At 47.5% G+C, this 27,227-nt stretch overlaps 10 protein-coding genes across 10 annotated transcripts; 5 read left to right on the forward strand and 5 right to left on the reverse strand.

The window, feature by feature from the left end:
* Positions 1-120: 120 nt before the first annotated feature.
* Positions 121-2,315, forward strand: GGS25DRAFT_519352 (uncharacterized protein; the record flags this gene model as incomplete). Its single annotated transcript, XM_049263693.1, has 4 exons — positions 121-519; positions 580-1,254; positions 1,840-2,124; positions 2,292-2,315. 4 exons carry the CDS (start codon positions 121-123, stop codon positions 2,313-2,315), a joined length of 1,383 nt encoding a protein of 460 aa, XP_049118824.1.
* Positions 2,316-2,503: 188 nt separating this feature from the next.
* On the reverse strand, positions 2,504-3,840 carry GGS25DRAFT_481223 (Calcipressin-domain-containing protein). Its single transcript, XM_049260160.1, has one exon. The coding sequence runs from the start codon at positions 3,685-3,687 to the stop codon at positions 2,896-2,898; it is 792 nt and encodes a 263-aa protein (XP_049118825.1). The 5' UTR covers positions 3,688-3,840; the 3' UTR covers positions 2,504-2,895.
* A 3,491-nt stretch (positions 3,841-7,331) lies between these two features.
* Positions 7,332-9,174, reverse strand: GGS25DRAFT_180176 (phenylalanyl-tRNA synthetase). The gene is made up of 2 exons (XM_049256616.1): positions 8,945-9,174; positions 7,332-8,867 (listed from the first exon to the last, which is right to left on the reverse strand). Exons 1-2 carry the CDS (start codon positions 9,084-9,086, stop codon positions 7,495-7,497), a joined length of 1,515 nt encoding a protein of 504 aa, XP_049118826.1. The 5' UTR covers positions 9,087-9,174; the 3' UTR covers positions 7,332-7,494.
* A 580-nt stretch (positions 9,175-9,754) lies between these two features.
* On the forward strand, positions 9,755-11,223 carry GGS25DRAFT_180193 (mitochondrial dicarboxylate carrier). The gene is made up of 3 exons (XM_049256617.1): positions 9,755-10,156; positions 10,274-10,982; positions 11,096-11,223. Exons 1-3 carry the CDS (start codon positions 9,964-9,966, stop codon positions 11,169-11,171), a joined length of 978 nt encoding a protein of 325 aa, XP_049118827.1. The 5' UTR covers positions 9,755-9,963; the 3' UTR covers positions 11,172-11,223.
* A 445-nt stretch (positions 11,224-11,668) lies between these two features.
* Positions 11,669-13,186, reverse strand: GGS25DRAFT_180197 (insert subdomain of RNA polymerase alpha subunit). Its single transcript, XM_049256618.1, has 3 exons — positions 12,901-13,186; positions 12,272-12,837; positions 11,669-12,218 (listed from the first exon to the last, which is right to left on the reverse strand). The coding sequence occupies exons 1-3, from the start codon at positions 12,967-12,969 to the stop codon at positions 11,837-11,839; spliced, it is 1,017 nt and encodes a 338-aa protein (XP_049118828.1). The 5' UTR covers positions 12,970-13,186; the 3' UTR covers positions 11,669-11,836.
* Positions 13,187-14,043: 857 nt separating this feature from the next.
* GGS25DRAFT_481233 (GrpE-domain-containing protein) lies at positions 14,044-15,382 on the forward strand. Its single transcript, XM_049260161.1, has 2 exons — positions 14,044-14,614; positions 14,684-15,382. Exons 1-2 carry the CDS (start codon positions 14,282-14,284, stop codon positions 15,122-15,124), a joined length of 774 nt encoding a protein of 257 aa, XP_049118829.1. The 5' UTR covers positions 14,044-14,281; the 3' UTR covers positions 15,125-15,382.
* Positions 15,383-15,684: 302 nt separating this feature from the next.
* GGS25DRAFT_180228 (uncharacterized protein) lies at positions 15,685-17,951 on the forward strand. Its single transcript, XM_049256619.1, has 3 exons — positions 15,685-15,724; positions 15,826-17,057; positions 17,175-17,951. Exons 2-3 carry the CDS (start codon positions 15,866-15,868, stop codon positions 17,417-17,419), a joined length of 1,437 nt encoding a protein of 478 aa, XP_049118830.1. The 5' UTR covers positions 15,685-15,724; positions 15,826-15,865; the 3' UTR covers positions 17,420-17,951.
* Positions 17,952-18,485: 534 nt separating this feature from the next.
* On the reverse strand, positions 18,486-20,938 carry GGS25DRAFT_519359 (uncharacterized protein; the record flags this gene model as incomplete). The annotated part of the gene is made up of 5 exons (XM_049263694.1): positions 18,486-19,466; positions 19,581-19,904; positions 19,981-20,275; positions 20,383-20,785; positions 20,860-20,938. 5 exons carry the CDS (start codon positions 20,936-20,938, stop codon positions 18,486-18,488), a joined length of 2,082 nt encoding a protein of 693 aa, XP_049118831.1.
* Positions 20,939-22,189: 1,251 nt separating this feature from the next.
* On the reverse strand, positions 22,190-25,996 carry GGS25DRAFT_481242 (replication factor RFC1 C terminal domain-containing protein). The gene is made up of 5 exons (XM_049260162.1): positions 25,692-25,996; positions 25,580-25,637; positions 25,454-25,498; positions 22,800-25,397; positions 22,190-22,742 (listed from the first exon to the last, which is right to left on the reverse strand). Exons 1-5 carry the CDS (start codon positions 25,795-25,797, stop codon positions 22,424-22,426), a joined length of 3,126 nt encoding a protein of 1,041 aa, XP_049118832.1. The 5' UTR covers positions 25,798-25,996; the 3' UTR covers positions 22,190-22,423.
* A 284-nt stretch (positions 25,997-26,280) lies between these two features.
* GGS25DRAFT_519361 (ribosomal protein L16) lies at positions 26,281-27,145 on the forward strand (the record flags this gene model as incomplete). Its single annotated transcript, XM_049263695.1, has 3 exons — positions 26,281-26,706; positions 26,766-26,907; positions 26,970-27,145. 3 exons carry the CDS (start codon positions 26,281-26,283, stop codon positions 27,143-27,145), a joined length of 744 nt encoding a protein of 247 aa, XP_049118833.1.
* Positions 27,146-27,227: the final 82 nt, after the last annotated feature.

Genomic DNA, 27,227 nt, shown 5'->3' on the forward strand with positions numbered 1-27,227 from the left:
TAAAGATAACTATAAGTATTATTGAGTCGTTACATTTCTCTAACGCATTCTATTTCGGTCTCTTAACATATGGCAATCCAATGCCATTTTTTGCTAAAGCCTAGGTTAGGCATATTAATCATGCCATTCTCATATCATAATAAGCAGGACAAAGAATCCAGCTGGAGGGAACGTTGGGGCGTGAAGTTCAGGTGGACACCGCAGCATCTCACGCCAACAGACCTGCAACCAATGATTCATACATACGACACACTCGCCACTGAAGCTGCGGAACATTTAGACTATATGTCCTCTCGCTTTTCCGATGTTGGGTTTTCTGGAGAGGGCAACGGCACAACGCAGGCAGAGGAGAGGCCCAGGAGGGACCTCTATGAGCTGCTACAACAGTGTGCGGCGAACGATCATGATACGGGGAGATTATGGAAGGAGATTAATACCGTCCCAGACTGGGTCGACTGGGAACAGATAGAAAGGGGCCAAAGAGTGTTCTACCGATACGGAGGCCCGACTATCACTGCCGTGAGTCGAATAATTCTGACAACTCAGCCCTAATTAACACAAAAAACTTGGCCTGCCTAGTTGACCTTCATGTCCTTGCTAGGGGGTATGGGAAGTGGGAGAACCGTTGAGACCCTCAACCGTACTGGTGGGTTCAGTGCTGACGTTGTTAGACGCCGGCTGCTAGAAACACTACAGCATACTCTACACGTGACCCAGGACTTGGAATCCATTAAGCCAGGAGGTGACGGTTTCGTGGACTCGGTTCGCGTTCGGCTGCTCCACGCGGCAGTGCGGCGGCGCGTTTTACAGATAGCAGCAGTGAACCCTTCATACTACAACGTGGAATCCCTCGGCATTCCGATCAATGACCTCGACTGCGTAGGTACCATCAACACGTTCTCGGCAACAGTGATATGGATGGGTCTCCCACGACAAGGGATCTGGCTGCGGAAGCAGGAGATTACCGACTACCTCGCGCTCTGGCGGTACGTTGCGTATCTGATGGGTGCGCCTCACGAGTGGATGTCTACGCCGGCGTCAGCAAGGCGCATGATGGAGTCGTTGCTGGTAGCGGAGATTCAGCCTACCGCGGTATCTGCAACCCTCGCTAATAACATCATCTCTGGTCTCCAGTGCCAACCGCCTACGTATGCCTCGCGACAGTTCATGTGTGCAATGACGTACTGGCTCAACGGCAGAGAACTGTCAGAGGCTTTGGAAATCGAGCATCCGAGCATGTATTACTCAGTTCTCGTTCTTGGGCAATTTATTTTCTTCATGATATTAAGTTATGTAAACCGAGGCATTGAATACTTAGATGACCGGAATATCAAGGTTAGCTTAAGCTTCTCCCCCCCGTTTGCTTTGGGTGTTTTCCAAGGCCCGCTCTCGTCTTATCTCGTTCTTGTGATGAGGCTGTGCGTCCCACTCCTATCCAACCCCTCTTCCAGCTCACAAACTTCTCAAAAGCTTGGATAGGAAGTATGTACCCATATATTGTCCTTTTATGAACCGGGGGCATACTACTGAGGCATAATATCGTATCATACGTACATATGCTGCTTGTCTCTACCTAATACCTACCTACCTAGGTATACACTGTATCGTATCTCTCCACAGCCAGCGAATCTACTACCTGCCTACCTAGTTCATTCAAAGCAACCTGCGCCTCTTTTACGCCCGCTGCTTTGTCATACCAAACCTGCCTAACCTAGCACACTTCCATAACCCTTTCCATATTCACGTACACATCCAAGTCCCAGGAAAACCCTTCTTCGCAAGCCGACAAGCCCCTTAACACCCATCTAACGAAGTTTTTATACATTTTCAACCCATCAGCTGGCCCGCAAAGCCCTCCACAAGGTGCTTCTCCACGACAAGTCCCAAGGCGGCCTAGGCTACACTGCCCGGTTCAACCTGAAATTCATCCCTTCCCTCGACCGACCGTCGACAGTGCGCGGTTCCGTACCCCCGGAGTCGCGGAAGAACAACAACACTAAGTCTAGTAGTAGCGTCGAGCGCACGGCTTTGGTTACGCTGCTCGCGTCAGCAGCTCTCTTTGGTGCTTCCGCGTGGTGCTGCGTTAGAGTAGGGAAGTGGGTAATTAGTTGGGCAGGCTCTTCGGTGAGTAGATATCTATACTTCGTAGACCATAGGTAGCTTGTTGATATGTATGCAAACACATACATGCGGTATATGCATCTGGTCTAGATCTACCCAGTTCCTGCCGAGGCCAATCTATTTAGTCGTCGTAGTATGTGTGAATTTTGATACCGAACCAAACTAAATAGGGGAATGCTAAGAGGTTTCTCTGAGGTGCTCAAAGGTGCATTTCATGGATAAGTACAAAGGTATACACAAACCCTGGAAGGCATTTGAATCCTACGGGAGCATCGGTGGCTTCCCGGTGAGCTATCAGGGATTAGTACTCGGCTATCATGGATGGATACATATCTACAGGTGTAATTTCGCGAGAAGACTACATATATATGGCAAGTAGATGTATGGCTTGTGTAAATGTAGCAAATATGGATATTTTGTACATCCCACTTGTTGATTGATACCTATGTATGTAGAGAACGCTTAGATTTAATGGATATTTATATGGAATACTCCTGGATTTGCTCGCTCTTGATTCTCGGCCCTTACTCCTTTCGTATTATGCAGTGATAATCGAGTACATTCAGTCTATCCGCGATGCACGTGCTCAATGTACCAATGCCGTAACCCTTCGTAGATGATGCCATGCTGTGTGGTATAGGAATATCGAGTTTAAACCCTACACTCATGTGCCCATAATTACTCGTCCTTAACGCCATACTGCCCGAACTGCAATGGAAATATAAAACTTTTTTGTCAACACCTGTTATCCGCAAGACCCGCGTGGCGGAATTCCTATTCCATGAGCTCCACAGGCGGCCGTGATGTATGTGCCTTTATGGGGCCGTTGCCATCGCTAACAGGATGGTTCAGTTGCATCGGTGAATCTGTCATATCATCGACCGAGATAGCGGGTAGGTTCGGGCTACCGCCGTGCTCATCGGGATGGTAGATCAGGGTGCTACTCCTGCTCCTGGACTTGAATGTGGTAGAAGCAGCGTCGACCGGGGAGACAGGGGAGAGGTCGGTGGCGGGACCAGCCTGGTGGCGCAATTTGGCCAAGGCCTCGGCTAGATCTTCGGCGTGGACCTGCTTGTTCGGGGCGTCCTCCAGCTTCATCTCCCAGCCATGGGGCGGCGAAGGCGGGGGGCTGATAAAGAATAGCTTGCCGGCATCGGGTAGTTGAAGTCGGTCGTCCTTGTGTAGGTCAAGAGGAGTGGGTTGGCCGAAGTAGACTCGGCATCGCTCGCCCATTATGGCTTCACCGTCCCATACTCCCCGTACCTGAATGGCAGCCTGTTCGTCAAAGAAGGATACTATTATGCGGCGGAATGACTTCAATGGGGACCATGTATATATCGGTGCGGTTGCCTGGATTAGGTCACGGAGGGTTTGTAGGTTATCAGGTCGGAAGATGTCGGTGTCATTGAGGTTGGTGAGGAGCAGGGTGTTTGTAGGTGGCGTGGGTTGTTGTAGTGGCGGTAAGCCTGAAATATCTAAGGATAGCGATCTGGAAGAGCCGCGGCGTGCCATGAGGGACTGTGAGGGAGAAGAGGGGATAGATCTTGGTGATTGTGATTCGGACATTTTTAATGATATTGTCCTTTTAGGACAATAGAGAACTTCAGGTGGGAGGATAGAAGTTGATGTGAAGTTGATGTGAAGAAGATAAGTAGAAGTCTAGTCTAAAAGACAATGGGGGGTAAATGTTGATGATATGTATGTATGTATGTATGTATGTATGTATGTATGTATGTATCAAGTCAGTTCAGCCAAGTGAAACCAACGGATTTCTTATCGTTATGTAGGTACTAGGTGGGTAGTTGCCTAAGTACTATGTACTATGTAGAATTCGAGTTTGAATGTTATTGTCAACTTGTCAAGTAAGTTGTTACTTATGTAGGAGAGATTGCAACGAAACAAGATGACAAGAGGACAAGTCGTGGAATATGTAGGTATTTGAGTGATGCGGGTGGTGGCTGCGCAAGCGGTGGGATTGATTCCCAAGTTCAATTCTAAACATCAACCTTGAATAATCCCATGGATGCCGGGACCATGTGGGGCATGCACTTAGCATATGTCTCTAGTAGACTCTCTACTACATATGTACTCTCTAGGTATGCAGACACAACTTGTACCGTTATAGTTAGTTGAAAACCTTGAATACTACTCGTAGTACCTTGAAAGGTCCTTAGACCGTTTCGAACGTGAAGGAGAGAAACGCGAAAACGCATGTTCCCTTTACTCAGAACCGCCCTGGTGGATCCATAGTGCTACAGTAAATTGGTTCCACAAACAACTAACGCTTCAAATCCATCTTGGCTCAAGCGACTGGACTTTTCCGACAGGTAACTACTTTGTACAACCTGCCTACAGTGTACTGGCAGGGGGCGGCTATGCAACGGGATGCTAATACACACTACCTAGGGTAGGTATCTAGTATCTACACTATGTACGCAACTAACTGTGCCGCAGCAAAGCATCCATCGTATGGTAAATTTTCAACACGTATTTATCCTAGCTGAATGTCAAAATGATAGAATTTGTATGCAAGGAACAGTAGATACTAGTAGTACCTGACCTAGTCCAGGGTATCTTATAGGCTTAGGATTGCCTCGGATTGCCTCAACAATTGCTGAATCATATTGCCAGATGATGGCTGAGCCTTGATCATGGATTTAGTTAGTTCAATCTTGTTAAGGGCACATGTGTTAATCACGAGAATCAACATTATTAGCAAAGACCTTCAAGTTGTTTCTTGAAAACATCGTGGAAGAAGTTGAACCAATGGTGTTCTTATCTTCTATCTTGCTTACTTACATACATCTGCATCTGCAAGTTCCCTATCTTGATACAAAGGTTGTGGCCAAAAGTTTAGACCAAGATATACCTCCGCCCCACAATGCGCTACTCTTTTTTAGGCTTCTACCAATAATAGATATACATTTAACGTCAAACCCCCCACAACCCTTAAAAGTATAGCACCTTATAACACACTTAAACGTTATAATATGCTATAAACTTAAAGCCTTTAATCCTAAACAACCTTAAATTATTATACAAATATTTACATTAATTTAATAGAGAAAAAAAATTACAAAAATTTCTATTATTAAATACATTAATTAAATAACGTAATAACATATTTAATATTTATTAAATAAATTTATAAGGCTTTATAAATAGGTAAGTATGTTGGCGATAATATTTCTTACAGTGGTAGAAAAGTGGAGGAACTGTGGGGCTGAGGTATATCTTGGTCTAAACTTTTGGCCACAACCTTCGTATGTATTCCTACATACATACATAGTACATAGGTATAGGCAGGTACCGAGGTGTATTAGATTATGTAGGTACTAGGTAAACGCTGAGAGCTCGTTGGCTTTGCAGTAGCTTACCTTAAGTTACCTAGGGTATTTCGCCCATCCGTCTGGACATGTATCACTGCTTTGCATGCATGCATGCATGGCCAGACAACAGTGAACCTTGAAGAGATCATCCATCCAGATCATCCGAGGCTATGTAATACTACATCTATTACTCCACCGTCTCAAGGCAAAATTAAACTTTCCATAGTTAATATCAAAAAAACATTTGAACACGACATCTGAATTAAACTGTTGCAATTAACAGCTGTAATTAGTCAAGGGATTGCAGATGCAGGTACAATACCAGCATCCATCCATCCAGCCATCCATCCATCCATGGAGGCACAGGAATTCCTGAACACGGCATATTTGTCTTGAATTTTTGACGTTATCGGTTCCATCGTGACTATCATCGCTGGTCTCTTTTGAGAATATCACGCTGCACAGCATATCTCACATGGCTTACCTATTCCATGTTGTGAACCTGTTAAAGCAATGGTGATGACCAACCTTTCTATATCATATATAACAAGAATTACTTAGTGACAATACGTAGATATCACCCCAAATGACCATATCTATCTATCAAAACCGCACATGAGTCGCATTTCATCATCAGCAAGGAAATTCTTCAATATTCTTTTTGATAAGGCGGCATCCACACAGAATACAACATCGGGTTATGCTACTACATGCGTTTTCGAAGTTAACTAACTATGTACCTAAGTAACCTTAGTTAGTTATGAAAAAAGCGAAACGCGGGTTTTTGCACAGCCACGTTGGCGTTCTTGTCCCCATGGCACGAAGTACCTAGGTTAAATTCTTAAAAAAACGGAGATTTTCCGCACAGACCAGGTACTTCCAAGTCAGAGAACAAAACTTTACTCGGCGCAGACAAGGCCGAGGCGCCCGTGTCACGATCGGCAGCGCCTAGAGGCTAACCTAGACATGTGCTTCCCTTGTGGCGCCCTAGCCAAGCTTGCGGTGTTTTGTGTTACTCAGCCTTGCGCGCGACATTGCCCAGGTATGTACATAGGTATGGACTATCGTCAGCCATCCAAAAGTCGCATATAAGTAATCAAGAGAGTTGATAGTACCACGTGACTATACAGTAACATGGTGTGGTTAGTTAGTAGTACACGGCCTCTCCGACACGTATTCCTTCAAGACAGTTGCACAACTTCTTCTACCAACTCATCCTTTCGCCTCTTAGTTATCTATCTGTATCTGCATAGCCCGGGCCAACAACCGCTAACGGCGATAAGACGGGCCCCGCGACGCAAATGTAGCCGGCTTGGACCCTTTCGCCCCACCAACCCGATTTCATCGGGCTAAGGAAAACTTCAAAAGCCGCGTTAGTTGGTAATCTTATAAGCCATAATCGGTTGGGAGTAAACAATCGCAGCCCACGTCGCTGACTAGCTAATTATGTATCGGCGCAAGTTGTTAGTTCAGGTTGGTTAGGTAGGTAGGTAGGTAGGTACCTGGGCACTCATCGATGAGATATCTACTAGGTACCTAACACTGAAGTACCTATGCATGTCTCTGCCTCAAAGTCAGCCAATATCACGGTGGCGCACGAAAGTCAGTCGAACAATTAAGGTGTGGCGCTGCTTTACGCTTGCCCACCACGTGTTTTATATGCTGATGCCCTTAATCATGACAGCCTGCCATACTTTACGGCGTATCTAACCGGCTAACCTAGAAGCTGACTAACTCCTGATATGACATATCGACAAGGCGCAACTCAATGTAGTAATTGGAATTCTTCTATACATATGCAAGCGAGCCGGTACATGTACCGCCTCGACTAGCATAGTCTATTATGTATAACCTGTAACATATTCTATAGGTATAGACAATGATGGCTTTATATGATAGTATACAAGCAGAGAATATGAGTATACTACAGAGGTACCTAACCTAGGTATCTTATAGCTTCCCATTCCCATTCTTCTGCAAATCCGAATCATGGAGTATTTTGAAGGCTGCGGAGTCAGAATCAGCCATCCTAGAAGAAGCTATATCACCTTATTTCCACGCCAAGATCCTCCACAAGACGTTTGGTGACCCTGGCATGAATTTCTTTGGCTTCTACATTTGTCAAGGTCCGTTCGAGACAGCGGTAGACAATGCGATAGCACAGGCTCCGCCTGCCAGTCTTAGAATCGGTGAATTCGTCAATTAGTTTCACATCCTCGGCAAAGTCCCCGGTCACGTCCCGTATGATTTCCATGACATCGTTCACATGAAATTCGGGTACGTCGGCGCTGCTCCCGGCCGCAGATGACGGCTTCACCCAGAACGAGACGTCCTTCGAGCAGCTAGGATACCTGGAGAAGGGCTTGAAGGGCTTCATCAAGCTCAGGTTGTCTGAAACGCCATGAAATTGACGTTGGAAGCGCCAGTCCTCCGACCAGAAGTGGCGGATGTCGGTAACCTGAAAAAGCAACATGGCGATTCTATCGAGTCCGATCCCGAAAGCCCAACCTAGCTGGTTCGGCACGCCTGCTTTGATGTATAAGTCTTGCTCAACTACGCCACAGCCTAGGATCTCGAGCCAATTTCCATTATAATAGACTTCAAGCTCCCAAGAGGGACTCGTAAAGGGGAAGTATGCTTCAACCCATCGCACTTTGAGTGGCTCGTATGGCTCGTCGTCCGTTTCAGGCTTGACTTTTAGTGCGGCTGCTCTGGCACGTGCGAATATCTCAACTACCATGAGTTCTAGCGACTTCTTTAAGTGGGCAGCGATGGCTTCAGTCTCTGCCGGGGAGTGATGTTCCGCTTGGCGGGGGTTCCTTTCCTCGTGAAAGGGTGGGTTGGGGTCTTGGACTTCGATATCATGCTTCGGTAGTTTTTCTAGGTCCGACCAGATAGTCTGGGCCACATCCCCATTGGTCGCCTTACTGCGGTCCCACGACCGCGCACCCTCCATCTGGTGGAATATGGGGTAGTGGCTCCGATCAATTTCATCGCGGCGGTAGACATCAGCACTGACCAGATACCCGTCGCTGAGATTAGCTCGAAATATATCTGCTTGATGAGCACTCGTATGGGTTCGCAGCAACGTATCGCGATTGATATAATAGGTATCCGACTTCGCTCGGCCGGGATGATCTTCTGGAAATCCTAGCGAATCAAAGTTCTGATGAGTGGTAACGACAGGATCAAAGTCGTTGTGGTATTTAAAGGTGGGCGGCGGAAAAACCGACTCGATGATCTGTCGGGTTATGTAGATGGGGTGATCTTTTTGCAAATGTAATCGGCGAGGGACTTTGTCAAGAACGTTCTGAGATACATTGAACCAAGAATCTCTGGGGTAAGTAGAGCCATTGATTGTCACAGAGGTTGGATAGGTCCAGGTTGAATTAGATCGAGGTTGTGCAGCCGATATAGCTAGGGAGCAGATAATAGATTAGGACGGGTGAATTTCATGAGCTTCATAGTGCATATATGTAACAGCTACCACACACCTCTTAATAATATTGGGCGGTGATTTGTTCGTGAGAAAAGAGAAGGGCTACAGCTATTTGCGCTGCTAGCAGTTGAGCCAGTAGCTCTTCTTACTCGAAGACATGTTGAAGCGAGTCGGCCTGCCCACATTGTTGTGTGCATTTGGCTTTAGGACTCCAAGACTCCAAGACACCAAGTTGTTAAGTTGGTATGATGCACATGTGCATATAACATGTGCATATAAAAAGCTTCAAAGTTGAGGCTCCATGAAAATTTGGGTACATTGAACTAAAACTTTGAACCTTGCAGACTTTAAGTTTGAAGATCCATAATCCAATTCAATGTTGCTGCGGGGCCCTTTTCATGCATGTATTGTATGTATGATGTACTAGGTACCTAGCAGCCACTGTACTAGGTATTATACTAGGTATGTACATATGTACGATAAAGAGTCGCCATATTTTTCGGGTGAGAAAACACCGCCCGAAAAAGAATTACCGGTTAAGCCGAGCCCGTGTTTTTGAATTAAGAACTTTTTTTTTTCTTGAACGGCTTTTCATTTTGGACGATTAGGTGATTTATAATTGCTGCGTTGCTTGCGTTTTTGGATTTCTGATACATAGTATTTTGAATGCCGCCCAGATTAATTGTTCAATTGTTCAATTACACCTTTTTTTCTATTTTCCTTTTAAATGGCCCTAGTTCACTCTTTTTTTGGGTAGGATGAGCTGGAACAGGGTCTTCAAGTTCTTTGCTACATACGAATAGTATAAAGTTCTTTGCTATACATACATGTATACGTACATTTTGCACTGACTTTCTTACTGTTACTACTGTTACTACTGTTACTACTTTCCTACTTTACCGCCTTCACATCTTCTCTTATAGAATTCATACATACATACATACATACCTACATACAGAAACGAGACAGCAGTGACAAACAGTAAGCAAAATTGTATAGGGATGCTGCTTTCGGTCCAGTCAATCTACCACTTACGACCCCCTTTACTGTAACATTCTTCTCCCAGATAAGAAAATGCAGTCCGTCACCCCCAATGAGTCCTCTGTAGCCGCTACCTCCTCCTCTACCGCGGCTGCCGTAGCCAAGACCAAGATCCTCGATAAGAAGAAGCAGCAGGCTTTGGCCCACGATCGGATATCCTATCCATTCTGGTTTGGTGGTAGCGCAAGTAGTTTTGCCGCCTGCGTTACACATCCGCTCGATCTCGGTACGTTCTCCGATCTTTCTCCTCAGCCTTACCGGCCAAGATGGGATGGATTATACTACTTATGCCACCATATAAACCAACCAATCGCTAATCGATAACGTGCTTGTCTGTATTTAGTCAAAGTCCGACTACAATTGCGTTCTGGCGATGCCCCCAAGAACATGAGCGGCACCTTTATGCACATTGTGCGAAACCAGGGGCCGCTCGGGCTGTACAATGGGTTGACGGCATCGCTGCTTCGGCAGATGACGTACTCCACAGTGCGTTTCGGCGTGTACGAGGAACTCAAGGCTCGCTTCACCCCCGCAGATGGTACCAAGCCATCACTCCCTTTGCTTATCGGATTGTCCACCTTCTCTGGCTTCTTGGGTGGCATATCGGGCAACGCTGCCGACGTGACCAATGTTCGCATGCAGCAGGACCTTGCTCTACCCCAGGCCCAGCGACGCGGCTACAAACACGGCCTTGACGGCATGTTCCGTATGCTGCGCGAGGAAGGTCCCAAGAGCTGGTTCCGCGGTGTCTGGCCTAACAGCACTCGTGCCGCTCTCATGAATGCCAGCCAGTTGGCTAGCTATGACACTATCAAGGGACTGTTGATGGAGTATACACCCTTGGGCGACACAACAACCACTCATTTCGCTAGCTCACTCGTTGCTGGGTTTGTAGCTACGACGATTTGTTCACCTGTAGACGTGATTAAGAGCCGGGTGATGAGTACCAGCCACGAGCAAGGCATCGCTCACTTACTACGTGATATATATGCTAAGGAGGGAATAACCTGGATGTTCAAGGGATGGGTACCAGCTTTTTTGAGATTGGGACCGTAAGTGTTGCCCCTATTCAGCCAACTACTTGAATCCCTGTCTTCCCCTTCTCCCCCCTCTTCTCCCCCCTCTTCTCCCTAAGCAAAGCCCAGCCGCTAACGACGAGACATAGGCAAACAATATGTACATTCATGTTCCTAGAAGCACACCGCAAGGTTTATAGAAGATTCAAGGGAATTGAAGACTGAAGGACTGATTGCTGCTCTAACTCCCTGTATAGTTCGTATACAGACACCACCACACCTACCATCTACCTTGGGTACTACCCTACCCTACCTGCCTATCCATGTACCTAGCAAAGCAGATTTGATATAGAACGGACGCGGGACCTAGATTCTCTATACCTGGAAACCAATGGCGTTTTAGACTTTGGAGGCTTTTCTGCATCGCACCAGGCGTCTGAGGAGGGAGGGGGAATACATATTCTGAACATAAAACCTGAAAAAAAAAACCGGTATGAAGAATGCTTCATTTTGTTAGCGTACTCATGACTATCTAGGTTTAGATAGGCATCCATTATCCCATGCTATGTCCTGATGTTGCCGTGGAGCTAAGCTCTTTGTCTGGTTTTCTTTTTCTTTTCCTTTTCTTTTTTACCACTGTATTTACATTATAGGACAGTGAGGTCTCAGAAATTCATCACGATAAAAAGCAAAAGTCCTTGTTCCTCGAAACTAGAGGGTTCCCGAAACTCCGTGCCATGATTCATCAACTATTAAACCAACATCCAGAACTTTTAGGAGTTGTCCTTGGACTGGTTGTTTTCCTATGGTATAAAATAGGCTTATAGAAGCTGCCGTTGTAATCATCAAAATTGTTAGGACGCGGAATCGTCTAGGGATATAAAACCCATTTAACTCCATCCATTGGAGCCTGAGTTGCCATAGGGCGTCGTTCCGTAGGCTGTGGCTCCACCGCCCCACGCGCTCGCTCCTCCGGCACCAGCATAGGGAGTAGTATAACCGGGTTCTTGCAAATAACTTGCAGTGGCGTCCATGGCGTCCGGGCTGCGTGGGCCATCGTAATCTCCGTTCATGCCGTCGTTTTCACCCAAACCATGTATTAGACCAGCGAGCTTTCTTTGTAGCTCCTTGACACCCTCCAAGACAATGGTGTCGGATTCGATGTTGCCTACACTCTCCACTTCGAAGTAGAATCGCGATGGGACAGCATCGTAGTCGAAGGGCTGTCCTTCTGCGGGAGGCTCTTCGAGTTCGGCATACTTTGACTTGGGCCTAAAGACAATTAACTTCACTTCGCTCTTTATGTTATGGGCGGAGAAACTAACCATTCAGACTCGGCATCCCGCTCGTACCACATATCTAAATGGTGTAGCTTGTTATGAGGGTCATATTCAAAGCCGATAGCGGAAGCTGGCGACCACTTGGCGTGTTCCTTTGCAATCCCCTTCTTAGCTATGCAGGTGAGCTTTATCTCTTGCTCCTTGCCTAGCTTGCAGATCAAAGAACCGAGCTTGTCAGGGTCCGTGATGACAGGGTTGCCGATGTGGTTGTTGGGTCGATCGTATCCAACAACTAGATCTCGGGCATACACGTGCATGTTCTCGGCTGAAGTACACTTGGCGTGTAGAGTTAGGGTAACGCTGCAGCGTCCACAGTTTTGGTCGCAATCACAATCGCGCGAGTAGTTGAGTTGATCGATTTCACGGGAATCTAAGGGAATTAGACCAAGGCGGTGGGCGATAAACTCATCGGCTAGGACCGTGGTATTGGCTTCGATTTCGACCAGGTCGATGGCAATGGTCGGAACCTCGGCGTGCATGACGCGACGGATTGAGTTGGCTAGTGACAAATCAACATTGCTAAGCTCGAAGTCGACGTGATTGTTATCCGCCTGTAAGAAGTAACCGTTAGAAAGACTGCTTTAGGGAACGCGATTGCAAAGAATATCGCATACCGCGGAAACTTGAACTCTAGGACCGAAATCCTCTTTGAAATCACCATCCATCATGTTGTCGTACTCCATCGTGGCGACGACAGCAAGAGAGTGTTGTAAAGAAGATAATAGTTAAATGGGATGAATAATAAGAGGATAAGGGAACAGTCGTTGACGTTATTTCAAGCGACCATCTGTAGTGTAAGAAGAGGTGTTTAATTAGTATGTAGATGATTATTAGTGGAATGTTGAAAGGAAGAGAACATTGAAAGCTTTTAGAATTGAGAAGTTGTCGAGGCTGAGTACCAAGTACTGATGCGCTGTGGGATGGATACGCTAGCAGGGATAATGGATCACTATTATGCAAGGCTGAAGGACCTATATTACGCCGTACTGTAGGTACCCTACCTAGTACTGCGTACAGTACCTACAGGTCCTACACAGTACCCTACTACTAGGTAGGTACCTACCTAAGTATTCAGCAGTCTCAGCTACATCAATGATTCCTACACATACATGTAACTATGCATTGTTAACATGCATGTGAATGGCGTCTGTCAGGAAGTACATATATATGGGATGTTGTATGCATATGTACAGTAGGGACGTGATTTGTCAATTCATCGACATATAATTTAGAGACAAAGTTGCGTAATCTACCTGGTATCTGATTCACCGACACAAGCAAATCCAAACTACCTCCATGTTGGTATTCAAAGGAATCATCTAATAATACCAGCTAACCTAGTCGTAATGAGTCTACTAATGACCTTCTTCGCAACACTGGGCAAGCCAGAGAAAGCAACGAAAATTAGCATCGCCTGGAAGCAGTGTAATACCAGGGACACGGTGGGAGCGACCATGCGCAAGCGCAGAGGGTGCACTCCCTAGGTATAAAAATAAGAATAATCATAGATCGAGCCACTATGTGACTCTTTCAGAGATTAAACTGAAAAGAACAGATACTACACTTGATCTAAGCCAAAAGGCAAAGAGAGCTAAGGAAGAAAAAGAAGGGAAAGTAAAAGAGGGGAGGGAAGGTAGCACTTATTTATATATTTCAGGGCGGCAGCACAGGCCCCACCAGAGAATCAAGAGCGGTGAATATGAGCAGAATAAATTCTGTGGTTGTACCCCACTAAGCTGTCAGTTGACATCAGTATGTAGTAGTACAAGCACTGTACGAAGCTCTTGACGGCAAGAGGTTGCCGTGCCGCGTGCGGGCTATTAACGGGTAAGAAGTCACTAAAATTTTATTTAGAGAAAAAAAAAACTTGAGAGCTACAGTGCTACCTATCGCTTTCCATCGAACCCACGATCAAATCACCCACATCCGTATAGCACGCGACCCGTTTAGCCCTACTTTTAAAACGATCACGCCTCACACCTCACATCCATTATCATGTTAAAACAAATCATCTCCAGATCTTCCAAAGCCATTTATTCTGGCTCTAGAATAATTGCGCAACGACCTTTGGTGGGGCGGTCGCAATTCCTCCCGACAACCTCAAATTCTCTACGAGCGGGACTCTTACCGAGCTTCAAGTGGTATAGCGACCAGAGTGAGCCGCCAGCTAAGAAGGAAGGCGAAGAGCCAACTGCCCAAGCTGCTGAGGCTCCGGCTGAAGCTCAGGCTGAAGCTCAAGATGGCGCAGCTGCCAATGCGCCATCCAATGAAGTGGCCGAGCTCAAAAAGAAGCTAGAAGCCAAGGAGAAAGAGGTTATTGAGTGGAAGGTGTGTACACCTGATGTGTCGCAATGCAAATTGATGCAAAAAAACAACTAATAATAGTAATTCACATAGGACAAATGCCTACGGTCGGTCGCCGACTTCCGCAACCTTCAAGATCGAACACAGAGGGAGATGAAGGCAGCACGCGACTTCGCTATCCAGAAGTTTGCCAAGGACTTGGTTGACAGCGTCGACAACCTAGACAGAGCCCTTATAATGGGCAAGGAAAAGCTTACGGCCGCGGCAGCAGAGAGCAAGAACGAGGATCTCGTCAATTTTTACGAGGGAGTGAAAATGACGGAGACTAACATGCTCCAGACCTTGGCCAAGCACGGCTTAGAGCGGTTCGATCCCGAAGGAGAGAAGTTTAACCCTAATGAGCATGAGGCCACATTCATGACCCCGATGCCCGACAAGGAAGACAACACGGTCTTCCACGTCCAGCAGAAGGGATTCAAATTAAACGGAAGAGTACTCAGAGCCGCCAAGGTTGGCGTAGTGAAGAGCTCGTAAAGGATATGAAAGAAAATGACGTCTCAGCACTTCATTTACCATTGTACAATATGAAAAGACGTTGTACACAAAACCATGTGATGGGATTTGGCGTTGGGCGATTGTATATAAAAATGCTCCTCTCATGAAAAAGGCGGCGGGCGGGGACTTTTATACATACATACTATGCGTGCATGATACGGCTGTTGATACCAAGCAACCTCTTGATCTGGAATGGGGATCTGGGGATCTGGGGATTGGGGGGAAAAGAGGGAGGGAGGGGGGGTTGTGGGTTACGTTATGCTCAGCGGGTTTGGGACTTGACCAGGTTCACGATGCCTACAATTTAATGAACATGCAAACATGCAAGAATCCAAACTTCCGAGGTTCAATGTTGATTTCGGATCTTAAGTCACGTTCAGGTATGGACAACAAGTATGGATAATACTACGCCGTAATAACTACTGTATTAGCTCATAGGTAATTATAGGTAATTACCTGGGTACCTATTAAATACATATATTACATGGTATGCACAGACCAGAAAGGAGAACGAGCTCCTTAAACTTTAAAACTATTGGGTAACTACCTAGGTAGGTACCTAGTACCATTTAATCTGAGGTTCGTATCGTTCAATGTTATTTCCAACTTCATGTTTTTTAATCTCAATAAACACTGTTGGTGGTATTCATCAATTGCCTACCTACTAACATGGTAGGTAGAAATTGAACACCAATTAATTATCCTCATTGTCACAAAACCATGTCTTTAGCACCAGCCGTCTCGAAGGATGGGTTCTCCTATGCTGGAGACCTGTTTGTCGAGGCGAGCGGCCAGAATCGTCATCGGCGCGCTACTGTGGCCGAACTCAAGGAACACTTCAAGTCCGGATCCGACAAGGATCACCCAGCTCATTGGTTCGAGGCCCAACTTATTCACTATGGTCTGCCACCTTCCAAGACCAAGGCGGTAGCTCGCATGCGCCTTTATGATGCCGTCAATGCAGGCAAGCTCTCCGTCCCTGCTCACGTGAAGAAGCTGGAGACGGACCTGAAGAAGGAATGGACCAAGAATGAGCGCGAGGCTAAAAAAGCCCTCGAGGGTACCTCGTCAGCTGCTGTCAAGAATAACAAGCGCAAGGCTGAATCTTCCAACGTTGACCTTACCGTAACCGTTGGTGGCATCAATATTACCGTCTCGGCTAGAGAATCATCGACGAAGAAGGCCAAGACAACAGCCGCATCGAGCACGCCAGCCAAAGCTGCAAAGAAGGAGCCCAAGTCCACTCCCAAACCTGCTCCCAAGTCTACTCCCAAGACCAACCCAAAGCCAAAGCCAAAGCCGGAGCCAAAGCCAAAGCCGGAGCCAAAGCCAAAGTCGGAACCTAAGCCAAAGTCGGAACCTAAGCCAAAGTCGGAGCCAAAGCCAAAGGGACCGTCTGCCTCACCTTTCGCTTCGACTTCTGCCTCCTCCACTCTTACTGGAAGCCAAGCCCGCCGAGGCGGTGCGCGGGCCATCAGAGGTGGTCGAGGAGGTGCTACAGCTGCTGCGCCGGTAGTCTCGAGTCCCCTTCGATCCACGGCGACCCCCCCCGTTCGAGGCGGTTCGTGGGCACGTAGGGGAGGTGGACCATTTATTCCCTCGAGAGCCCAGACCTTGGGCTACGTCATTGACGACGACGACGACGATGACGATGTCCCACCACCTCCGTACACAGAATATGCAAACTCCACCGACGAAGATGACAGCCAAGAGCTCCAACCCCTAGGATTACTAAACGGACGTTACGATGTCGAGTCCTATGACGTGTATCGGCAGTGGGGACACACGGGCCTCAACCTCACGTTCACGCTCAGCGGCACCGAGCTCTGGGGTCGCTTCGACCTGGGTGTTGTCGAGGGCGTTCTGCGCTTCGATACGCGGCCCTGGCAGTCCTCATATGAGAAGATTCAGTGTAAGTACCTGACCCACCTAACTAACTAATCATCCTCTCGAGTAATTTGTAGGGGGGTTGCCCCTTGCTTACTTACTAAAAACGAATCACTTAACTAATCCTATTTACTACAAACAGTCAGCTGGCGCGGCCGTGAAAACGAGGGACCCATCATGTACGGCGACAGTAACTACGGCTGGCTTCGATTTCTCGGCGGCGGCCGGTTTGATGCTGCGATCGACTTCATGAACCTTGAGTTCCAGGGCACCCGAGTCCCAGGACAAGGTACGAGGAGCGACATCGACGCCAGAGCCTTACGCGCTGAGTGGGACGGGTACAACGTGGACGAGTACGAGAGGGAGAGTCGAGCTCGGTGGCGATGAATTGGATGCGTGCTAGGATGAAGTAATCTACTGCCTAGGCTTGTCTTGACTCTTGGGAGTGCAGGCGAAGGAAGTTCTTTTAATGTGGGTGTTATTGAGCCTCTAAGCACTAATGCCATTATTAATCTGGCCTGAAGTGGATCAGGGCCATTTACGTTACCTACACCAAAGTCAAAGTAACCTAACTAGAGAGTCTACAAGCTAGCAGGGAGGCTGAACTTCTGAAAAAATGATTGTGTACCTGAGTAGGACCTGGTAGATAGCTGTTCTGAAGGATAAGGGCAGCATACCTACCTACTTACCTACTTACCTACTTACCCAGTACGTACATAGACGTCCTACATAAGTTTGGTTGGAGTTCTGGAGGACAATGCTTCTACGGTATCTTCAATACTGTTGTAATCATAAAGAACCTTTCTGTTTTTTTAATTACTTACTTACTACAAGTCGCATTAAGAAAGCACGTAAGTGAGTTTTAAAAAAAAAAAAATTTAATAAACGAAACTATTGCAATTCATTGTTAAGCAATGGATTAAAGCAATGGCTTGAAGCAATCAAGCAAGCATCTGTCTACGTGATCATGGTCAAGTAGTAGCAGTGCTGGGTATCATTCCACCAAATACCTATCCCCCCTACTCCTATTTCGCCTTCCTATTTCCTAGCTCCCCTCCCCCTCTCCTTATCGGAAAATTAAATCGGTCGTATCTCGTTAAAAGGGAAAAGAAGATACACAGGTGGGCCTGTGTTTATTTTTTGTCGGTAAATTAAACCCTAGTGGGTCTTGTGCCTGAGGAATAAGGTAGACTCGTGTCGAGGTGATAGGAAAACAACCGAGAGGGCAAAAGCAGCGGGTGTAGCGCGAATAAGTGGGGATGGAAGGTGCCTGGCGACGCGATGGCGAGTGTTGTTTACGTCTTCTTCGATGCCTCAGTAAGCCCAATGTCGCCAAGTTGTCGTAATGGCGATCTCTAGAGCCTAAGCACAGAGTACCTGTACCCGTAGCCGTAGAGACAAGCTGGCGAGCCCACAGCAATAGCACTAGACGAGGACATTGACGGTGATGCCCTTAGTGCGCACGACCTTGACGGCGGGAAGACGAATCGGAGGCATCGTCTTCCCACTCTTGACCGGCATCGTTGTCGGAGTGCGCACCAAAGGACATCACGCGCCGCGCCCTCGCCTTGCCCTTGCCCTTTACCTTGTCACGCGATGGTGGGGACGGGGCGAAGCTGAACGGCTCCATCGGCATGCCGCTCGGGATCTGCACCGCCGTGTGGACGATCTTGGGCGCCTTCTTGCCCTCGTAGATGTCGTACTTGACTGCCGGCTTGGCGATGGGAGCGCTCTCGTCCGAGCGGAAGCTGGGCTGGTGGCAATACTTGCAGTAGTGGGCCTTGACGCCGTCGATGGACGAGGTGGTAGACTGGGATCGGACTACGTGGCGAGGGCGGCGGGCCGGCTTCGAGGGCCCAGCTTCCGTCGAGGGACTGGCTGGCCGGAAGGGATCAGCTTCTCGTGAGGAGCCAGCCAGCCCTCTGCTCGGACGAGGACGCTCGAACTCGTCGTCGTCATCGTCCTCTTGCGACCGGATCTTCTCGATCTCTCGGCGCTCTGCTGCGATCTGCTGCTCGAGGCGCTCGACGTAGCGCGCGCCGTCGTCGTGCCTCAGCTGGGCTTCGGCACGACGAAGGGCGGCTACGCCGAGATTGTGCTGGACCTCGCGGACGGCGACTTGGCCGCGGATGCGGCCCGCGTGGGCAACGTCTTCTCCATCCTTCTTGGCCTGCTCGGCGTGAGAGCGGGCACGGGAGCCGACTTCTTGACGCTCTTGAAGGAGCGAGAGAGAGAAACGTAAGTTCTCTCTCTCGTCCAACAAGGCGTCAATCTGTCGCTCCTGATTGACGATTGCCTTCTCAAGCGCCTCGCGTTGAGCGTTCTGGACCTGAATGGCCCCGCGATGCGCGTCAATCCAACCGGGGATTTGGGATCCCGTTAGATGTGGGATCCCAAATCTGCCCGAATTGGCCGTAGCGTGATCTGCTGAAGACTAGATGATGGATGTCAATGTCAATAAGAGGTGTACGAGTCTCATGTTTTGTTTACTTCGAGATTGTAGGCGTGTCGGGGAAATGAAATAAATATGAATGAGAGAGTAACTTACCTGAGAGTAAAACTCATCAGTACTGGTTCCTATCACGCTTCTAACAAACTTCCCGTACACATGGTCACGATTCTGGTTTGCAACTAGAGGGACCATTCGACTGTACGAGTCGTAAAATCGCGCGCTGACGACCGTGTCGGGGACACCGGGAGGTGTGTTGATGAGAGAAGGATTAGTGGGAACGAAATAGAAGGGAGAAATCTCTTCTCCCGTGTGCTGATCAAACTGGGGCACTATGCTTCTAGTCCAGTTAGGGTAATGGCCCACCTGAGGAACAGAGGGGACAGTCGCTAAGAGTCGAATTCGAGAAGCAGCACCAAGAAACTGTGGCATTTAGTTAGGGTTATGCTAAACTGAGGGACTCGAAAAGGTCAAAGGGAGAAGGGATGTCGAAACTTACCTCCTCAGGATCCTTTTGCTTCACATCATTCCACTTCTTCGATCCTGTAGACCACAAAGCTAGAATGCTTGGTGTGACTCTACCGGTAGTGTTAAAGCCCTCAGTATCAAGCAGACCGTCTAGAAAAATACGGGCCTTATCTCTGGATTGTGTTGCATCATTCATTGTCTGGCTTGGACCTGCCTGGGGCTCAGTATCATAGGCAGCCTTCTTGAGTGCTTGGGAGACCGTGTCTCCAGGAGAGTCTCCTTCCAGATCCTTGAGATCTGGAGCCTTACCTGCCTTGGCCAGCATTCTAAAGAAACATGAGTTAGCATGGATGATATACGGGGATACCCTCATAACTAAAAGGAGCGCGAAGGGGGATGATATAGAAATGGGTATTAAGCATATATTACATACTTTACGATATTCTTCTTCCCATGTGGGCGCAAGGGGTGGGGAGGGATACACTTTCCCTTGGAAGAAAGCTGCTGAGGGTTCTTGGTCATATCCTCTAGCTCCAAGCCAGGTGTATATCCCATATCGGGGCCGCGCATTTGAACATATGTTTGTATCATCGCGCTCTTCAGAAGTTGGTCATCGGCATTGTCGCTGCCATGAGGTCCCTGAATAGAACTTCCTGCAAGAAGGAATCCACCTGAGAAGGTGGGCGCAGCATCAGTTGCAATTGGATCAGTGACAGACTGCACACCGACGTGTGAGGCAGAGGAGTCTGAAAGACTCTGGCGACCGAATACTATTGTGTCGGTATCTCCCATGGCTTGGAAGCGTTCAGAACTGAATGACTTGGGTACGGCTTCAACTGGCCATGTGTTAGAAAAATGAATGACTGACAAAGCCTTGACCTGATAGTCAGTTAATAGCGGGAGTACTCACCACTGTCCTGGGGAATGCTTTCTTTCGTTGCTGGCATATCGCTGCCTTCGCCGCGAGAAGTACTCTTCAAGGGTAGCATGTTTAATCAATCATAGAAGCATAAAGCTTGATGGCAACTAGTGAACAATAATGAACGGTTGCGACGATAGGATAGAGAAAGGAGACGGTAGCAAAAGAAGAATGTAATAGTGATAGTGATAGTGATAGGTGGGTTTAATAGCGACAACGAGAAGAAGGGTAGTAGAAAGGTATGCCCAAACGTCAAGAGCACGATTGATTAGACACGACAACGAAAATAGTTGCGCAAAAGCTAATAGCTGCGTGAACTAGAGGACTTGAAGTTGTAAAAGGAATACCTAATGGTAAGCAAGATAGCAATGACTGAATGAGGGTAAGATGAAAAGCTATGAAGTTGGAAGCGTTGGAAGCGTTGGAAGCGTTGCTAAATAACGACTGCGAGAAAAGCTATCGATGTGCGAGTTGTAAAAAAAAGAAGAAAAAAAGAATTTTTAAAAAAATAAGAAGACGGGACTGGGACAAGACCATGGAAAAGAAATGTTTAAGTACAAATGATTGCGTTGAAATCAGTGCCTGACTTTGAAGGACCGCCGGTGAGGTCCCCACATGCTAACAGCTAACAGCCATCCTGTTTGTCGCGTTTCTTGCGTTCCTTCCTCTGCTGGATCAAAGATAATTAGTTGGTGCGTACCCACACCTCTATTACAGAAGGTACCAACCGAATCAGGCCTACAAATCACTTCAGTTAAGAGGAGCATCACATGAACAGGAAAGGGAAAGGGCAAGTACCTGCCTTCTCGCCCTCCTGCCCTCCTGCCCTCCTGCCCTCCTGCCCTCCTGCCCTCCTGCCCTCCTGCCCTCCTGCCCTCCTGCCCTCCTGCCCTCCTGCCCTCCTGCCCTCCTGCCCTCCTGCCCTCCTGCCCTCTTGCCTCCTTGATCCCCTTTCAAAACTGCAGCCAGCAACTGCCTAAAGACGCGTGCTGAGGTTTGCTGCACAACTTTACCCCTGTCCAACCATACTTCTTCAGTTCTGTCACTTGGACTTGACTTTCTTTAGCTATTCTGGCGGGTTACAAGATCATATACATCTATGTAGCGATGTAGATGTTCTCATCTTCCTGGCCGCTGTGTATACATAGCTCATGTAATGATGAATGACTATTTGGTAGGTAGGTGGGTATATATATATGTATATCGATCTCGACAAGAGGTACTACTCATATCTGCTTCAGTGTTAGCATATGTATGTACATTCCAGTTGCTTAGTCTTATGTAGATACTAGGTAGGAATCATACCATGTAGAGTCCCTTTACCCCTGAATCATAAGTTTGAATTCTAAAATACCTGCGTACGTTTACCTCTACCTCTATACCTATTACAACCTTCATAATGTCTTCACTATTATTCATCCACTTCCCCAAAGCCTAACCATACAGGTAACTGTTTCTTAGCATTATGATAACTAAGGTACGTCGAGGCATAGAAAGGCAACTTCCTTTCATGCTGTAAGAACCTTGTCGTGTCCGTGCATAGTAGGTACACACATTATTTTTTGGCCTTGCCCTTGGCCGCACCTGCCTTGCCTTTACGGCTCTTTGTTGGCTGCACATCTTCACTCTCGTCGCCCCCTTTCACAGCTTTCTTGCTACTCTTCTTTACACTCTTGGCCTTTGGCTTCTTGATGTATTTATCCTTCTCAATATCCACATCCTCATCCTCGTCAGCAGCTTCAACAGCCTCCACTGCTTCGTCATCTTCCTCTTCGATTGCCTCCTCGAGGTCTGGCTTGTCCCTCGAAGTCATCTTCGGCGCTGTTATAGTACTAGCTTTTATGAAAGGAATGGGGTGGGATTTCGCATTATACCTAGTACAGATTAGCTTGGTACCGAATATAGATAGATACTGTATTGGTTTGACTTACAGCCTAGTAAAGGTAGACTTGGTCTGAGTATCGATGCTGACACGTTCTTCATCCTGCGGACCAACGCCGAGTTCCTTGATCAAATCAAAATCCTCTCTCGTGAGATAATAGCTATCCATGAGCTCAATAACTTCCTCGACAGATTCCTTGCCTTCGTCGGCAAGTCTCTTGATGAGCTGCGTCCAGAGTACTGGCAGGTATTGCTGACGAATTTCGTGATGATCCCCAGAAGACCTGAGCCGCATGTGCGAGTGGACTTCGCGAATATATCGACCCAGCTTGCCGTACTTGCTATTGTTACCAAGCCAAGAGGTAAAGTTTGACCCTATTAGCTGACCAGCCACAAAGCTAGCTGGCCGGACTGTACTGAATATTGCGTGAGTTGGCATTAAACTCCAATGCTGCTGTGGACCATGAATCATCCGATCTACCAAGTCGCCATCGCTAATACTCTCTGCCGCCTTATCGATCATTTCCAGAGCCTTGAGGTTCTGTTCTCGCTTGTTGTACTGGTTATTGCTTAAAGCCGCCGGCTTAGTCCGCAAGTAGTTCTCTTGTATCATCAGATAGCTGAATTCATGGTCATTGAAGTAGAGCTCGATCTTGTCATTCAAGGTTGCTTTGCTTGCGGGAGAGAAAAGCCCGCCACCGAGCATTTTCTGGCAAATATCCCACGGCTTCAGTACTATTGACTTCTCCCATGCTTTTGACATGCTTTTGCTCTGGTCAAAGTCCATAGAGGATTGGTCAAGCTTGACCGTGGATAGCATGTTGATGATCTGTCTGATATCCCGATTGCTGCCTTCGATCAGGGCATCGAGGACCTGTGGAGATAATTTCATTCCCTCTCGATGGCAGACTGTCATCATTCGTGAGCGAATCTGGTCGACTGTTGGTCGTTGAAACTTGACATCAAACGTCACAAAGTCGAACGGCTTCATCTTTGGTAGTTTCCGCTCGTTACAAATCAGAATAAGAGGCACTTCTGTTTTTTTGCAAAACTTCGCAAGAGCACCTACGCCTCCACGATCACCAGCAGACATACCATCGACTTCGTCCATGACAAGTACAATTTTCTTCTTGTCTTGGTCCACCTTCTTGCCTTCGCCAGCGAAGAAGCCATTGAGAGACGTATTGTTCAAGACTTCGCTAACGCCAGACTCCACAAGTTTTTTACTGCGCGAGTCACTGGCGTTACTCTCTAGAACATCGTAACCTTCTAGCCTAGCAGCAAGATGCGCTGCTGTCGTCTTACCAATACCCGGAGGACCGGAAACAATGATGGCACGGGCACCACCCATTCCGTCTGCTCCTCTTTTTTGGAAGTTGAATTTGCGGGATTTTGGCCAATTCCTCAGCCAGCTTTGGATCTTTTCAACGGCGGCCTTGTTTCCACAGATGTGACTTGGTTGAGTCGGGGCATACTTCACCGTCCACAGCTGAGAAAGCGGAGCTGGGGCCGGCGAGGGGCCAGCAGCGCCACGTGCGACAGCAGCTTTTCGTGATTTTTCAGCTTCTGCTTTCCGGGCCTTCTCCTCTCGTTCCATCTCAGCGGCTTGCTCCTTAATCTTCTCTTCCTCCAGTTTTTTCTTTTCCCGAAGCTTTTCGGCGCCTTTACTGCCCCCGCCGGCGGCAGGAAGTCGGCGAATGAGTTGAAACAATCCTTCTTCATTGATAGTCTTAATGCCATGCTGGCGAATCTTAGCCAGTTTGCTGGGTCCGGCGTCTTGGCCGAGAACAACATAGCTAGTTTTACTACTTGGAGCACCAGTGATTTTCCCACCGTATCGTTTCACTAGAGCCTGGGCATCCTCGCGTGCAATCGAGATCAGCTGTCCAGTGAAGACAAACGTCAGGCCTGCAAGACAATCCTCTTCTCCTTCGGGTAGTTCTGCAGTTGGGTTCGGTGGCGGGCCGGAATTTCCTCCCCCAGCGGCCGCTTTTCTCCAGTCAAATTTGGCGTCCGGATCCTTTGCTGGTGGTGTTGGAGGTCTGACCATGGGAATATCGTCCAATATTGCCTGGATCTCTTGATCTTCTGGTTCATCTGTCTTTTTGGCTCTCGGGGCTCTTGGCTTCTTTGTTACTGGCTTCTTACGAGACGGCAGTTCTTCGTCATCGTCCTCCTCTTCCTCGCTTAAGGCGGCCTCGGGTGTCTTCCTCTTCTTTACTGCGGGAGCTTTCTCATTCTCGGCTGGCTTGCTACGAGAAGCAATCCGTTTGGGTTTGGGGAGGAATTCTTCTTCACTCTCTTCCTCAACGTAATCATCATTTTTTCTCTTATTACGGCTCTTCGCATCAGCAGTGAAAATATCATCTCCAGCATCTTCATCATCCATGAAGGCATCATCGTCATCATCTAAGTCGTACCGCTTGAACGCTGTGGAAGAGCGGTTCTTTGATGAGGTTTCCGGTTTCTTGGTTGTAGTCGTAACATCCTTCACTACAGTCTTCTTAGTCCTAGGACTTGATCGTACCTCAACTTTTGGTTTAGACTGTGTTTTTGGCGGCTCGGGTTTTGTAGCTGGTTGAGTCTTCGATTTGCTCGATGCGAAATATTCACTAGCTGTAGTAGCAGTTCCTTGGGCTTTCTCAGTGCTAACGATGTCTGTTAGGTTACCTATACAACCATAACTTGGAATGATAATACCTACGCTACCTTCTTCCTGGGAGAAGATCGTGTTGCTGGCTTCTTCGTCCTTTGGGAGGGGAGTAAATTTAGCTCATGTCAAAGAAATATACATATTTGATTATATATATATATATATATATTTACTTACTCGACAGCACCAGCATTGTCGTCGTCATCTTCACTATCATGCACAACCTTTCGAGCTTCTAACACCCAACATCATTAGCAACGGTATCCACTTGCATTCAAGAGATACATACTGGTACGTCTCTTTGAAGATTCGTCTTCTACTTTCTTCGGAGCTGGCTTTGGCTTTGGGGCTGCCGCGCCGCCCTTGGGCCCAAAGAATGAGCGAATATCTGACATGTTAGTTGAATGTAGAGTACATCCAAAAGGATCAAGTCGGATGTTTGAGATGTTGTGAAAAGGTTTAATAAAGGAATGCTATTATTATTTTTTTTCGGGAAAGTGAAGTAGAACTTATTTCTAGGCTCGACGCGAGTTATGACGCGCTCGCCCTTGTCTGACTTTCACTCTTTAATTGAATTGACTCGCGAAACATGCACGAGCCCGCAGAAGCCTATCTGCCTACCAGCCTATCGATAGCTGCCTAGCAGGTAAAAATAGTGGATGTGGACAGTGCACCCTACAGCCCCTGCCAGCCTGTGAACCGTGCTATTAAAAGTTAGCGGCTCTGCGGGCAACGTTGAATGCAATCAATTGGCTCGTGCTTTATCTACCTAGGTACTATGTACCCAGTAGCGAATCTTTTGAGAGCTCTCCAATTCAACCTTCAAATTTCAAGTTGAAAAACAGAGCTTACTACAACTCAGTCTCTAGCTCGATACGATGCGTTCCAACGGGGCATTATGTCTCGCTGGCGCTTTCCGATCCCTTAGAATATCTCACACCCCGAACTTACAGCCAACGATAAGACCTACCGCCCCAATTGTGCCTCATAATATTCAAGGCGTCCAAAATGTTCGGCTATTTTCGGCGACAGCCTCTATGGGCGGCAACTGGCTAGAGCCTAATATAAACAGAAAGCAGAAGATGATGAAGGGACGAGTACGGGTTGCCACCGGTGGCTCTGTCAAGGGAACCACAGTTGAATGGGGAGACTATGGCCTACGGATGATTGATCACCATCGAAGAATCAGCGCGGCACAACTCAAGGTCGCCGAGGATACTATTAAGCAACGATTGCGTGGTGAAAAATATCGGTTATACAAAAGGGTGTGCTGCAATCTTGGCGTGTTCGTCAGCGGCAACGAGGTTGGTCTTTTCTAATGCTTACTTTGATTTGCGCCTTCGTCTCTAATATAGAGTCCCAGATACGTATGGGTAAAGGAAAAGGTTCATTCGACCATTGGGCTGCTAGAGTGGCTGTGAACCAAATAGTCCTAGAGCTAAGAGGAATGATTCACGAGCAAGTTGTGCGCGATGCGTTTCGATTAGCCGGTAACAAACTACCTGGTGAGTTCCATACATGACTAGCTGCACTATATTATGTGAGTTGTATTTAACATGGCATTCAGGGCAATGGAAATTCGTAAAGAAAGGAGAACCTGCTATAGTTGGAATTACCAAATTAGAAGGAGTCACCCTGGAAGATCTTAAGAGACCGAGACGAAAGGTTTCTGCAGAGTCGGTAGATCTAGTATCTCCAACGTTAGCATCAGAAAGCCAACGCATACCTCTGGATCTTCCATGATCCCAAGGTCTCGTTCTCGATGTATAAATAAAATTGATACCATATAAGTGGCAGCTTCTAACTTAGGTGTTTATCATCCAAT

This window comes from Hypoxylon fragiforme, assembly GCF_022984875.1.
Source record: "Hypoxylon fragiforme strain CBS 206.31 chromosome Unknown GGS25scaffold_3, whole genome shotgun sequence".
Classification (NCBI taxonomy): domain Eukaryota; kingdom Fungi; phylum Ascomycota; class Sordariomycetes; order Xylariales; family Hypoxylaceae; genus Hypoxylon; species Hypoxylon fragiforme.